Source organism: Brassica oleracea, chromosome C7 (assembly GCF_000695525.1).
Source record: "Brassica oleracea var. oleracea cultivar TO1000 chromosome C7, BOL, whole genome shotgun sequence".
NCBI classification, from domain to species: domain Eukaryota; kingdom Viridiplantae; phylum Streptophyta; class Magnoliopsida; order Brassicales; family Brassicaceae; genus Brassica; species Brassica oleracea.
Genome location: NC_027754.1, coordinates 11,606,134 through 11,618,585, shown reverse-complemented (window position 1 = coordinate 11,618,585; position 12,452 = coordinate 11,606,134). Strand labels below are relative to the sequence as shown.

The window sequence follows — 12,452 nt, the reverse complement described above, 5'->3', positions numbered from 1 at the left end:
TATTATTATAAGCAAATGACAAATTTTGTTTTCATTATTTAGATGAATTATGTAACTTCCATATCTATATCCTTTATCAAATTTAAATTAGTTCCTTTAAATTTATCTCACAGTCGCATGCAAAAGTTAGTATTCAACACTCTCGGTCCATCTAAACAAAAAAGAAACAAAACATAAACTACATGTAGAGTATATATAAGCTGTAAGGCGATATTAGTCATTATGTATTACCTAGGTTAGCTGTGTAATCACTGTAAATATTCTACTCATATCATCTAATAAGATAAAGCCTTCATATATATATGGTATCAGAGCTAAGATACCTAGGGATCTGAAATTTTTACCAGCCGTCAAACTCTATTTGAAAAACTTCATCTTCTTCAATCATCATGTCAACCTCGCCGGCTTCTTCAAACGAAACCAACATGGTTTCGGAAACAACAATCATTCTCAATATCAACATGACTAATGTCACAAAGCTTACAGCATCTAACTTTCTTATGTGGAGCCGCCAAGTTCTCGCCATGATCGATGATTATGATCGTGTAGGATTTGTCGACGGTACTCTCATTGTACCAAACCTGACCAACAACAGAGACGGTGTTCAGACGCCAAATCTGGCGTACGCAATCTGGAGACGCCAAGACAGGCTCATTTAAAGCGCTCTCCTAGGCTCCATAACCACATCGATTCAGACGATACTCTCTACTATAACGACTCAGCTCAAATCTGGGAAAATCTGTTGGCTACCTACGCCAAGCCGAGCAGAGGTCACATCAAACAACTCCACAAGAAAATAAAACAGCCGAGAAGAGGTCACATCAAACAAATCTGCGATCGATGCTTACGTTCAAGCTTTTACTACATGGTTTGATCAAGTTTCGTTATTGGGGAAACCGTATGATCTCGAGGATCAAATAGATCATATACTTGAAGGTCTCCCAGAAGAGTACAAATCAATCATGGATCAGATTGAAGGCCGCGACTCCACACCCACCATTGTTGAACTCCATGAAAAGGTACTGAATCATGAAGCTAAAATGCAAATCAAGAGCTCGACCATAGTACCGATCACATCGAATGTGGTTACATATCGCAATCTGTCCAACAGTGGTAACAACTGCAACAACTTTAAAGGACATCGCAACAACAACAATGGAAATCGTAATCAACAGACGTGGCAGCAGAACAACAATAGCTATTCCCATTCCGATCATCCGACGCGTGGGTACCAAGGTAGATGTCAGCTGTGTGGTATACATGTCATAGTGCACAACGATGCTCCCAACTTCAGAATGGAAATGCGGCCTACAATTCCAACTTGTGCAAGTACTCTCCCCAGTCGAACTCTAGGCAGCCGAGGGCCAACTTGGTGACAACACAGTCATACAATCCAAACAACTAGATTATAGACAGTGGGACGACACATCACCTCACCACTGATCTAAACAATTTGTCGATGCACCAGCCGTATACTAGAGGCGAAGAAGTCACAATTGATGACAGCTCAGCTCTCCCCATCTCTCATACTGGTCACTCTTACCTTAAAACTTCATCTCATTATTTTGCCTTACAAGATGTTCTCTATGCTCCAAACTTACAGAAAAATTTTATCTTTGTTTACTGCTTGTGTATTACTAATAATGTGTCCGTTGAATTCTTTCCTGCACACTTTTAGGTGAAGGATCTCAGCACGTGGAACCGATTACTTCATGGCAAAACTAGAAATGAGTTGTACGAGTGGCCGATTACAAACAAGAACATCATATCCCTCTTTGCCTCACCATCACCAAAAACGTCCCACTCTTCTTAGCACTCTTGCCTCAGACATCCTTCATTAGCTGTTTTGCAATCACTTGTTTCTAAGTTTTCATTACCTTTGTCTTTTTCATAAAAACAAAACCCTTGTTCTCATTGTTTCATTAATAAAAGTCATAAACTTCTTTTTTATACAAACTCTATTACCTCAACCCAACCTCTCTAATACATCTATTCAAAGTCTGGTCATTTCTTATCACCTCCATTGATAATTTTAAATACTAACTAGTGTTGGTTGATCAATATACTCAGTACACATGGTGCTATCCATTGAAGCAAAAATCACAAGTTAAGCCGACATTCATCGCATTCAAAACACTGGTGGAAACACATTTTACAGCGAAAATCAGAAATTTTTACTCTGATAATGGTGGAGAGTTTGTGGCATTGCGCTCATAGCTTGCCGAACATGGCATCTCTCACTTCACTTCACCTCCATATACAGCAGAACACAATGGGATATCGAAGAGGAAACATCGTCACACCATCGAGACATGATTAACTCTCCTTCATCAGTCCTCTCTTCTGACATCGTATTGGGCATATGCTTTTGCGTCTGTCGTCTACCTAATCAACTGCCTACCTTCTCCTGTTACAGACGACCTCTCACCATTTGAAAATATCTTTTCCAAGTCGCCAAACTACTTGAAGCTACGAGTCTTTGGCTGCTTGTGGTTTCCCTGGCTTCAACCATATACCAAACATAAACTGGAGGATTGTTCGTTGCCATGTAGGGTTATTCACTCACACAAAGTGCATACTTGTGCTTTCATCTTCCTACTGGACGTCTCTATACATCTCGCCATATTAAGTTTCTTGAGAATCAATTTCCACATGCCTCTCCTCTTCAAACTCCAGAGGATGAACAAAACACATCACCACAAATTCCCATTCAAGTAACTCCGTCCACACTCGTACAACACACCTCAATGCCTTCCCCGAGCCAAAATCCTCACATGCAACAGTTGTCGACTACATCCTCTTCACATCTGTCCAGGCAATTCACACTCTGTCCAGGCAGAGCAGAATGACGAGGCTCAAGAAGTGCATAATTCATCGGACACATCATCAAGTAATTCTCAGCCGTCTACAGCAGGTAACTCTCAAACCCCTAATATGTTACTGCAGAGAATCCAAACCCATCGCCTTCAAACCATCAAAACCGAGAAATACCTCCACCTCCGCAAAACCAAACTCTCACAAATATTCACCAAATGCAAACTCGAGCAAAGAACCGAATCACTAAACCCACTAAAAAGCTCACCTCCTAGCTAAAACCTCTCCTCTAAAACCCATAATCCCGACCATTGTAGCTCAAGCTATGCGAGATGAGTATTGGTGACGTTCGATGAGTGATGATTATAATGCTCAGCTCGCAAATCACACCTTTGAGTTTGTTCCTCCCGAACCACATCAACATGTCAATGACACAAGGTGGATACATACCATAACATTTTTGCCTAACGGTTGTGTGGGAAGGTATAAATCATGGTGGATTGCACGAGGATACACACAACACTCATGTTGTTAAGTCTCTAATCATACGACTCGTTCTTCATCTTGCTGTAACACAGTTATGGCCGATCAAGCAGCTATATGTAAACAATGCTTTCCTTCAAGGAACACTTTCCGATGAAGTCTATGTGAGTCAACCTCAAGGATTTGTGGATCAAGATCGTCCTCATCACGTTTGTCGTCTACGGAAAGCGCTATATGGGCTCAAACATGCACCTCGTGCTTGGTACCAGGAACTCAAGACGTTTTTGTCTCAGATGGGCTACACAAACTCCACTTCTGACACCTCTGTTTTCATCTACGTTGAAGGCAAGAACTCTAAATTCTCATCTATGTCGATGATATAATTGTCACTGGAAGTAGCCCGCATCTTGTCTCAGCTTGTATTCATGTTCTCTCCAATCGCTTCTCCTTCAAGCAACCAGTGGACTTGAATTACTTCTTGGGTATTGAGGTTACTAGAACAGCCGGTGGTCTCCCTCTGATGCAACGGCAATATATTATTGATCTTCTTGCTAAAGTTAATATGCATGAGACAAATCATGCGTCTATGCCTCTTGCTACATTTCCAAAGCTTACACTGAACATCGGAAATGTTCTTGCCTGTCTATGCGAGTTTCAAATGGTCACCGGAAACCTAAAATATTTGGCTTTCACTCAGCCTAAAATTGCTTATATTGTCAATCGACTCTCACAATTTATGCATCAGCTGACCGTTGAGCACTGGAAAGAGGCCGAGCGGATTCTCAGATATCTCTCCGGCACACTGTCTCATGGCATCTACATTTAGAAGCACTGGAAGCACTCATTTTAAGTATATAATTTACATTTACAAAAGCAAAGAAAATGTATAGAGAGTACCATAGATTTTGAATTTGTGCAGTGATATCATTGATATGTGTGTACTTTATACTGGCTCGAATCTGATCATCGACTAAGTCAGTGGGTTACAAGATAGTTGATAAATGAAAGCCATGGATATCAAATGACCAAGTTACCGAGTAATTTATTTTTCTTCTTTAACTCTCTTTTCATCGATTTGTTTCTCAAAACTCATCATTTGTACAATTTGGTAGCAAATATACGTACACATGAATGTGCTCTTTGTGATTGACGTATGAAAGTTTTGCTTTGTAAAGTGTAGGACATACATTGGGAAAACGGCCATTACGTATTCAACATATCGCAATATGTTCAATTTATATCAAGCTTATATGACCGTGCAAAAATATACATGTATTTTCGAAAATTTCAAATAACATACATGTTGTTTACTTTTTTAGCGAAACATACATTGGTCGCCACATCACCTGCCACATAATTTAATTTTGCTTACTAGATGTTATGTCAGCAACTTTTGCTGATGAAGATGGACCGTGTACAATTTTTTTTTAAGTAAAATAAATCAAAAAATCTTTTTAGAAAATTTAAACATTTATAAAATTTTAATATTTAAAAATTAAAAAAACTTAATTAAATAATGAAATTTTAATCTTATATAAGAAATATCCATTATAATGTTTTGATCCTTTCAGTTACTCTTATGTTAATTTTGGTTATATGTTTGTATAGAATTTTTTTTGAGCGATTATGTAATCATGCGAATAGTTTTATTTTAATAGATTAAGAATTTATAATATGTTACTCTAAATTCTTTAATTGTAAACAACATAACTATGATTAATCGAGAGTAACACGACTGCAACACTAGAATTGAATTTAAATCATTACAACACAAATATAACTCAAATAAGGATGATCTTGTGATAGAATCGAAACATTTAAAATATATCTCTTATATAAGATTGTAATTCAATTATTTAATTAATTTTTGTTTATTTTACTAAATAATAAAAAAAATTTAAAAAATTTCATTTTCTAAAAAGTTATTTTTTTATAAAAAGATTTTTTGTTTAAGAAAAATATTTTACACGTGGCATCTTCGTCAGCAAAAATTGCTGACATAACATCTACATCAGCAACATTAGATGACGTAGTAGGTAATGTGGCGGTTGTGTATGTTTTCGCCGAAAAGCAAACCACATGTATGTTATTTGAAATTTTCGAAAGTACATATATGTTTTTGCACGGTCATATAAACAAAATATGAACTGAATAGTTCATGATAGATTAGATATGAAATGACCATTTTCCTGCATACAGTTCCAGAATACAAACCTCGTGAAGCATTGGACTTCTATAGCTGTTTTTAACCGGAGAAAAGATTATAAACATCTCTAAATTTCTTATGTTTTGTTGTCATTTTTAATTTCATGTAATTGAAGGTCTAGTCATTTTTTGTTCTGTAGTTCCTTAATAAAAAATACTTTTAAAATATTTATAATATTCTTTCTTTTCCAAATTAATATATTTTCAGTTTTTCACACATATTAAAATATATAATAATAAATATTGAACATAAATATATTTAAGTATCTTAAATTTTTTTTTTTAAATTCAAAATTTATATTATAATTATACATAATTTTTGAAAAATAATTTCTTGAAACATTTTTCTATACACTTTTATTTTCTTGAAACATTTTTACACTCTTATATTAGAGTCTTCAATGTACAAAGAGGTCTTACTTTATGGTAAATAGATAGTATATTTATTTTTGTAACACATAAATCGAATAGCCTCTCATTTCTGGACATGACGATGCTGCTGAAAATGCAAAGGCGCTACCTTTCCGCTTCCGCCGGCAATAGTAAAACCCTAAATCATCGGAGATGGAGTGTGAAGCAGGTCACAAAATCCAACTTCAAATCCTCTCTTGATGAGTTTCGCACTTCCATCGAATCTTCAGACTTCGTAGCCCTCTCCCTACAGAACACCGGCTCCTACGCCGCCGCCTGGCACCGTGTCTCCGCCATTGATACACCTCAGACGAGTTATTTGAAGGCTAAATACGCCGCCGAACGCTACCAGATCTTCCAGTTCGCTCTCTGTCCCTTCTCCCTTCGCGGCTCCAAGCTCACCGTTCACCCGTATGATTGCCAAGTCTCTCTCTTTGCTCCTTCTTTACTGCATATTGATTGATTAGGGTTTCGGCTTTATGTAGATATAACTTCTATTTGTATCCCCGAGATGAATTGAAGTTAGGGATGCCTTCTTATAGCTTCTCTTGTCAAGCTTCTCGTTTAACGGCCATGGCTAGGGAAGGGTTTGATTTCAACACCTGTATCTATGAAGGTTTATTGCTACTTCATCTCTCGGTTTGTTTCTTTAGGAGTTTGTCTCTTAATGATATTTTTTTGATGGACAGGGATCTCGTACTTGTCCAGAGAACAAGAATCTGCGTCCAAGTTTCTGTCAGGGAATCCGATTTTACCTGATCCCATCACTGTACCTTCTTCTCCATCCACTGTAGCTGATACTGTGTTTGTTGGAAGGATAAGGTCACGCGTCAAAAGTTGGAGACAGTCTTGTATTGACTCCAGCTCAAAGACAGGAGATGGTGCACTTGCTAGTGTTAAGACACTTTCAGTATGAATCTCTTTTGCCTTAAGTTGGACAGTTTTTTTAATATAAGGCATCTATTTTGTTGATTTTCAGATGATTTGGTGAGCTCTCTGAGGAAACTGGTGTTGGGGAGTGAGCAGTATGGTTCAAGGTTATGCTTGACTATTGATGTCTGCAGTGAGCGCCAAGTGCAACTCATCTTAGAGGTAGATGATAAAGCTTACTTGATACTTGCCACCATGATTGCAGTCTGTGTCGATGGTTAGTTTGATAAGCTTTTAATTTTTTGTCAACACAGATGTTGACCGAGTTCTCTGGTGATGTTGTCCCTCTACTCGTTGCTTCTAAGAGCAGAGGAACACAAGCAGTTCGTACTGTCTTCATGAGTTCGAAGGAGGACAAGGATCTTTTTAAGGTATGGGAGATTAATTGGATTTATATTAATCCAGTATGAATCATAATGATGGTGAATCTCTTTAATAGAATTTATTCTCTTGGACAGAGAGAGCTTCAAGATCTTGAAAATGAAGAGAACCAGCGAGTTCGTGGCTTCCGAGAAGTGGTTGATTTGATTTCTTCTTCACAGAAACCTGTTGTTTCTCAGAATTATCTTAGCGGTTATCTCCTAATATCTTCTCCTTAGTTTGCACATGAATTAAGCTTTTTCCTCTCGTCCTCCGTTGATGATAATCTTAGTTTCAATGTGTTGCAGATTTCACTTCTATTCATGCCAAATTCTTAGGTCCTCTACCTTCAAATGTTGATGACTTCAGCAGTTCACTGAGCTCAGCCTTTCCCAACTTCGTGGATCTCAGTCAACTCATGAAAGAAATTAGCCCCTTAAGTAATATAAGTAATCTTCCTGCAGCTATGTCCTCCTTGAATCGGTTCTTTGCTCCTGTGGATGTGGAAGTAGCAAATCAAGGTCAGATCTCTGCTTTGTACGACCCTCTCCTCGTAAATACGTGAAACACATTAGTGACTGTTAATATGGCTTCTCTTATCAGGATGTGCGGCCAACCCAGACGAAGGCAATCAGATGCATGGACAGAATGTTGTGATGATATCTCAGCTTTTTGCTAAACTAAGTACCATCCAGAAATCAGATAAATCCCCTGCTCGATCAAATGAAGATCTCCAAGCTTTGGATTCTGCTGAACATGCAAATTCAATCACCTCAAACGATGAAAATGTCAAAGTCTGGTCAAAGAACAGCAGGAGAGTAAGCTCTGAGAATTTGGTGTTCATATGGGGACTGTCGAAAAAGATGACAGCTGCAATGCTGAAGAATGTTCTACAAAAGTCACACGCTGTTTTTGCGCAAGAGTTTGATGTTAAATACTTAGACAGGAGCTGTGCGGTTGTGTTGTTTTGGGAGTCAGGTTCCTCGGAGACTTTCCTCAGGGAGGTTAACAATGAAGAGCAGCTTGTTGGTTCTTTAAGAGAGATGGTCGCAGAAGGGCTAAGAGTAGCAGGTTATGAGACTTACAGGAGAGCATGTAGATTAGGTTTCTGGGAGGCTGACTTAGCAGAAGCTCTAGACAAAACATTGGAATCTTCAGATACTGATCGTGATTTAGACACCAAACCATCAGATATTAGTTGGTCGAGCGAGTTAACTATCAATTTTGATGAGCTATGAATAGTTTTGGTCTTTAGAGAACCAATGTAATGGATTCTCCGTCCATGTGGCTTATGATTTAATTCTTTAAGTCTTCTTTCTGACTTGATCTAGATTCAGTTGTGTTAGCAATTTTCGTATTATGGTTTATGAAAATAAGCTTGCTACGCTTTATAATAATAATAATAAAAAAAATTTGTGGGAATGTAAAGCACAAAGGCAAGGCTGAGTTGTTTTCCTTGCTATTACAGGATAATCAATGGTACAGTACTACAACAGGCAATTATTGTATCTAGTAACAGCTTATCGGATCAGTAAACAATAGGGCTTACAACCAGACAGAGCTTAAGTCTGTCTATTGAGTAACAAAACTAGACAAGGTGAGGTTTTTAAAAAAAAAAAGATGAAACTGAGAGATTAGTGGAGCAAACTTCGTATAGAAGTTAACCCCTCCAAAAATTAGTGTATGCCTGTTAATCGTGGAGATCACACGGTATTCTTTAGTAAAAGGCGAAAGAATAGTTCGCTTTGTGCTCACCACAGGACTCCATGGGTTGTGAATAATGGCACCAGATCGGTTTTATACATGAATCCTTCGAAGTGTAGTTTCAGTTTTGTTCGATGTGGGAGAAAATTTATATTCTTAACTGGCCAAATTACTCACTGACTGGCACTGGACCGTTTTTGACCCGGTATGTGTCCAATATTCGTTTTTCTATTATCTATTTTTTGTTTGTTTCAGTAAATTCATTACAAAATCACGCCTCGACCATAATAAACCAATCAACCAGATACTAACAAGAGAAGTTGAACCAAACCGAAACATTGATTCGGTCGAGGGATTTCAGCTGTGAATAGAGTCAATAACCATGACCGGTTAAAGACGGTTAATGAACCTAGTATAAACCCTCCGGAGATAGTTAACACCGTCGGGGGAGAAGAAATGGTGATACCGACGGCGGCTAGGGTTTCGACATCGATGTCAGTACTGTTACGCCGTAATTATCGGCAGCTATGGTCGTTGGCCTCTTCCCCCAGCTCTAATTCCATCCCTCCTCACACTATCAGGTACCACTCAAAGCATTCGAGCTCCGCTTTGATTTTATTAGGATTGTTCGGAGTTACGATTCATTTTCGTGATGAGAGATTGTTCATTGATGTGGGAAAATATCGAATCTAGTCGAAATGTAAATTTGTATGAATTGTTTGATGATCTTGTTATTGTTTGTAACTAAATCGTAGGAGATTTAAACTGATAATGTAGTAGCTCTGGTAATCTCTTGTGCAAGGTTTTGCTTAACGAGTCTTGTCAAGAACCTGCATGGAAAGCTAGATACTTCTTGACATCCTCCTCTTGGTTTCATTCTACTCCATCTCATGAGACCACGAGCAACCCTGAGAACAGTTCGAGTCAAGATGGAGTATCTCCTACAAAACCCAAGAGGAAAAAGCTCAAAGGTAAACGTGCGGTTGTGCGGTGGCTCAAGTTTTTCCGGTGGAAGAAGAAGAAAGAGGTTGAAAGAATGACTGCTGAAGAAAAGATTCTCAACAAACTAAGAAAGGTTTCGTCTTCTTGTTACTCTTCCAGACCAGCACATGCGTTATTGTTATTACATCTCTTATGTTCCTTGTGTTGTTCTGACAGGCTCGTAAGAAAGAGGAACGACTTGTGGAGACGATGAAGAAGCTGGAACCTTCAGAGTCATCTGAAACGACGCATGACCCTGAGATCTTGACACCTGAGGAGCATTTCTATTTTCTGAAAATGGGTTTGAAGTGTAAGAACTATGTTCCTGTTGGGAGACGTGGGATCTACCAAGGAGTGATTCTGAACATGCATCTTCACTGGAAGAAGCATCAGACGCTACAGGTTGTCATCAAAACGTTTACTCAGGAGGAAGTCAATGAGATCGCTGTTGAGTTAGCTAGGTTGACTGGTGGGATCGTGCTTGATGTTCATGAAGGGAACACCATTATTATGTACAGAGGCAAGAACTATGTCCAGCCTCCGACTGAGATCATGTCTCCAAGGGTTACTCTCCCGAGAAAAAAGGCTTTGGACAAATCCAAATGTAGGGATGCGCTTCGTGCTGTTAGAAAGTATATTCCGAGGCTTGAACAAGAGCTTGAGTTGCTTCAAGCGCAATGTGAGGCTACTAAGGGAGACTCTCCGAGTGTAGTCAAGATTGATGATGATGATGATGATCAAAGGTCGGAAGAGTTGAAGAAGATTATAGAAAGAAGCCAAGAGTGTTTTGAGGATGAGGATGAGCAAGAAGAAGAAGAAGAAGAATTGGCAACGGATTCTGACCTTTCTGATATATTTGAGACTGATTCGGAATCAGAGAACGACAAGGCAGAGCGGCCGCTTTTTCTTGAGGAGTTTGAGAAATTTCCAGCTATAAACAACAAGGTAGGAGAAGAAGAAGAAGAAGAGGATTTTGGGGATCCAGGGAAAACTAAATCAAGAGATGATAAGGAGGATGAGTCTCCAGATTTTGATGAGGTCGACAAGATGTTTCTTCGGGCTGCTTCACTTTTAAAGAAGAAAAGACGATGATGAGGAATGACCAAGAGATTCTAGTTTTCATCATCTTTGCAGCTTTGCTCATCTCACGAGTACTATCTTCTTTCTCTCTACTTGCTCAAGGGGTTACTCTCTGTTTGAAATTTTGATAATGTGGTGGTTATGAGAAATATGCTTGCTTCTTATTCATTTGGGAAGCTAAAAAAAAAAACTCCAAACTAATGCAAAGCTGCTTGCTGGATTGAGTCAAACTTGGAATATAATTGAGAAAAAAAATGAACTGAATTCGAGTCCAAAAGTAGTTCCCCTAACTTCATTGTTAGACAACGTATTCACTAAACACGAGGACTTTCTTCTCCCCAATCCACCAAGAAACTTACGCTGTCCAGAATTTCAAGCTCATGTTTCAAATCCAGTGCTACGATCTTCTTAATCCACGACAGCATTTTGGTCTCACCAATCTTATCTCTGTCTTCGATGTAATTTTGCATTGATATAATGCATAAATTTTGTTTTCTCTAACAAACGGATCAACCTAGGATGCTGACATGGAAAAAGAAGACGTCCAGTTGTATAGTCAAAAACTAACTTTAAGAATATGCCGAGCTGTTTCTCTTTTTGATCTAATAATGCAAACCAGTTAGTGTTTTCCTTGAAAGACACATTCACATAGACAAGATCATGCACACTAGCGGTCATGAGTTCGAATAGGCCGGGAGCCTGGAGAAAAAAATGGGCTGCTTTAGTTTTTTATTAAAAAAGTGACAGGTTTGGAACTTGAACTGAAAACCTTTTGAAGGAAAATCACTACATATTACCACAAGGCTAATATGAGATATTATCTAACTTAGGGCCGAAAGTATACTTATTGAAATGAGGGCTGGAAGCATGGGCTTGAACCCAGAGCCGAACCTGATCATGCATGAAGTAGAGTTTTTCCTTTGTGTGGTTACTATTATCGTTGGATTTGTTGTCTTTGTAGAGCCCAGAGGATAGATGTAGCATATTGTGCAAGGATATCTGGGTTGGATGCACTTAGTTTGATAAGTACACGGGCATATTGAATTGAGATATCAATCTCATTGGGTTGTTTAACTTTTTTTAGGTTCACTGCTGTACTTCTGCTGTAAAGGGTGAGATGGTAAGATCAATTGCAGAGCTTCCTTGGAGACGAAGAGTGCCTTCTTTGCTGAACAAGGACCACCCTATTCCAATTCTCTCTGTTGGGGACTTCCATGAAGCGTCTACAATACAATACTTGTTTGTTTGGGGTTGGTTGAATCAAGGGAGGAGTTTTGAATGACCTGATGAGGAGTTTTATTTTGTTGGATACGACATGTTTCCAAACTACTTCATCCATTATCGCTGCATGAACAACCTGGATGAAATGCTCCTTTTTTATTCTCAAAGATAAGCTTGTTGCACATTTTCCAAATCCTCCATCCTTTAAAGAAAGGTAAATTATTTTGAGGTTGGATTTTGGGTTTGACAAAGCTGAGGTGTTG

The 12,452-nt window shown here is 38.5% G+C and overlaps 2 protein-coding genes across 2 annotated transcripts; both read left to right on the top strand.

The window, feature by feature from the left end:
• The first annotated feature begins 5,989 nt into the window (after positions 1 to 5,989).
• LOC106301743 (poly(A)-specific ribonuclease PARN-like) lies at positions 5,990 to 8,563 on the top strand. The gene is made up of 8 exons (XM_013738208.1): positions 5,990 to 6,324; positions 6,399 to 6,529; positions 6,603 to 6,794; positions 6,893 to 7,005; positions 7,098 to 7,214; positions 7,302 to 7,416; positions 7,512 to 7,724; positions 7,807 to 8,563. Exons 1-8 carry the CDS (start codon positions 5,990 to 5,992, stop codon positions 8,439 to 8,441), a joined length of 1,851 nt encoding a protein of 616 aa, XP_013593662.1. The 3' UTR covers positions 8,442 to 8,563.
• A 745-nt stretch (positions 8,564 to 9,308) lies between these two features.
• LOC106302101 (uncharacterized CRM domain-containing protein At3g25440, chloroplastic) lies at positions 9,309 to 11,169 on the top strand. Its single transcript, XM_013738620.1, has 3 exons — positions 9,309 to 9,488; positions 9,688 to 9,982; positions 10,066 to 11,169. The coding sequence occupies exons 1-3, from the start codon at positions 9,364 to 9,366 to the stop codon at positions 10,978 to 10,980; spliced, it is 1,335 nt and encodes a 444-aa protein (XP_013594074.1). The 5' UTR covers positions 9,309 to 9,363; the 3' UTR covers positions 10,981 to 11,169.
• Positions 11,170 to 12,452: the final 1,283 nt, after the last annotated feature.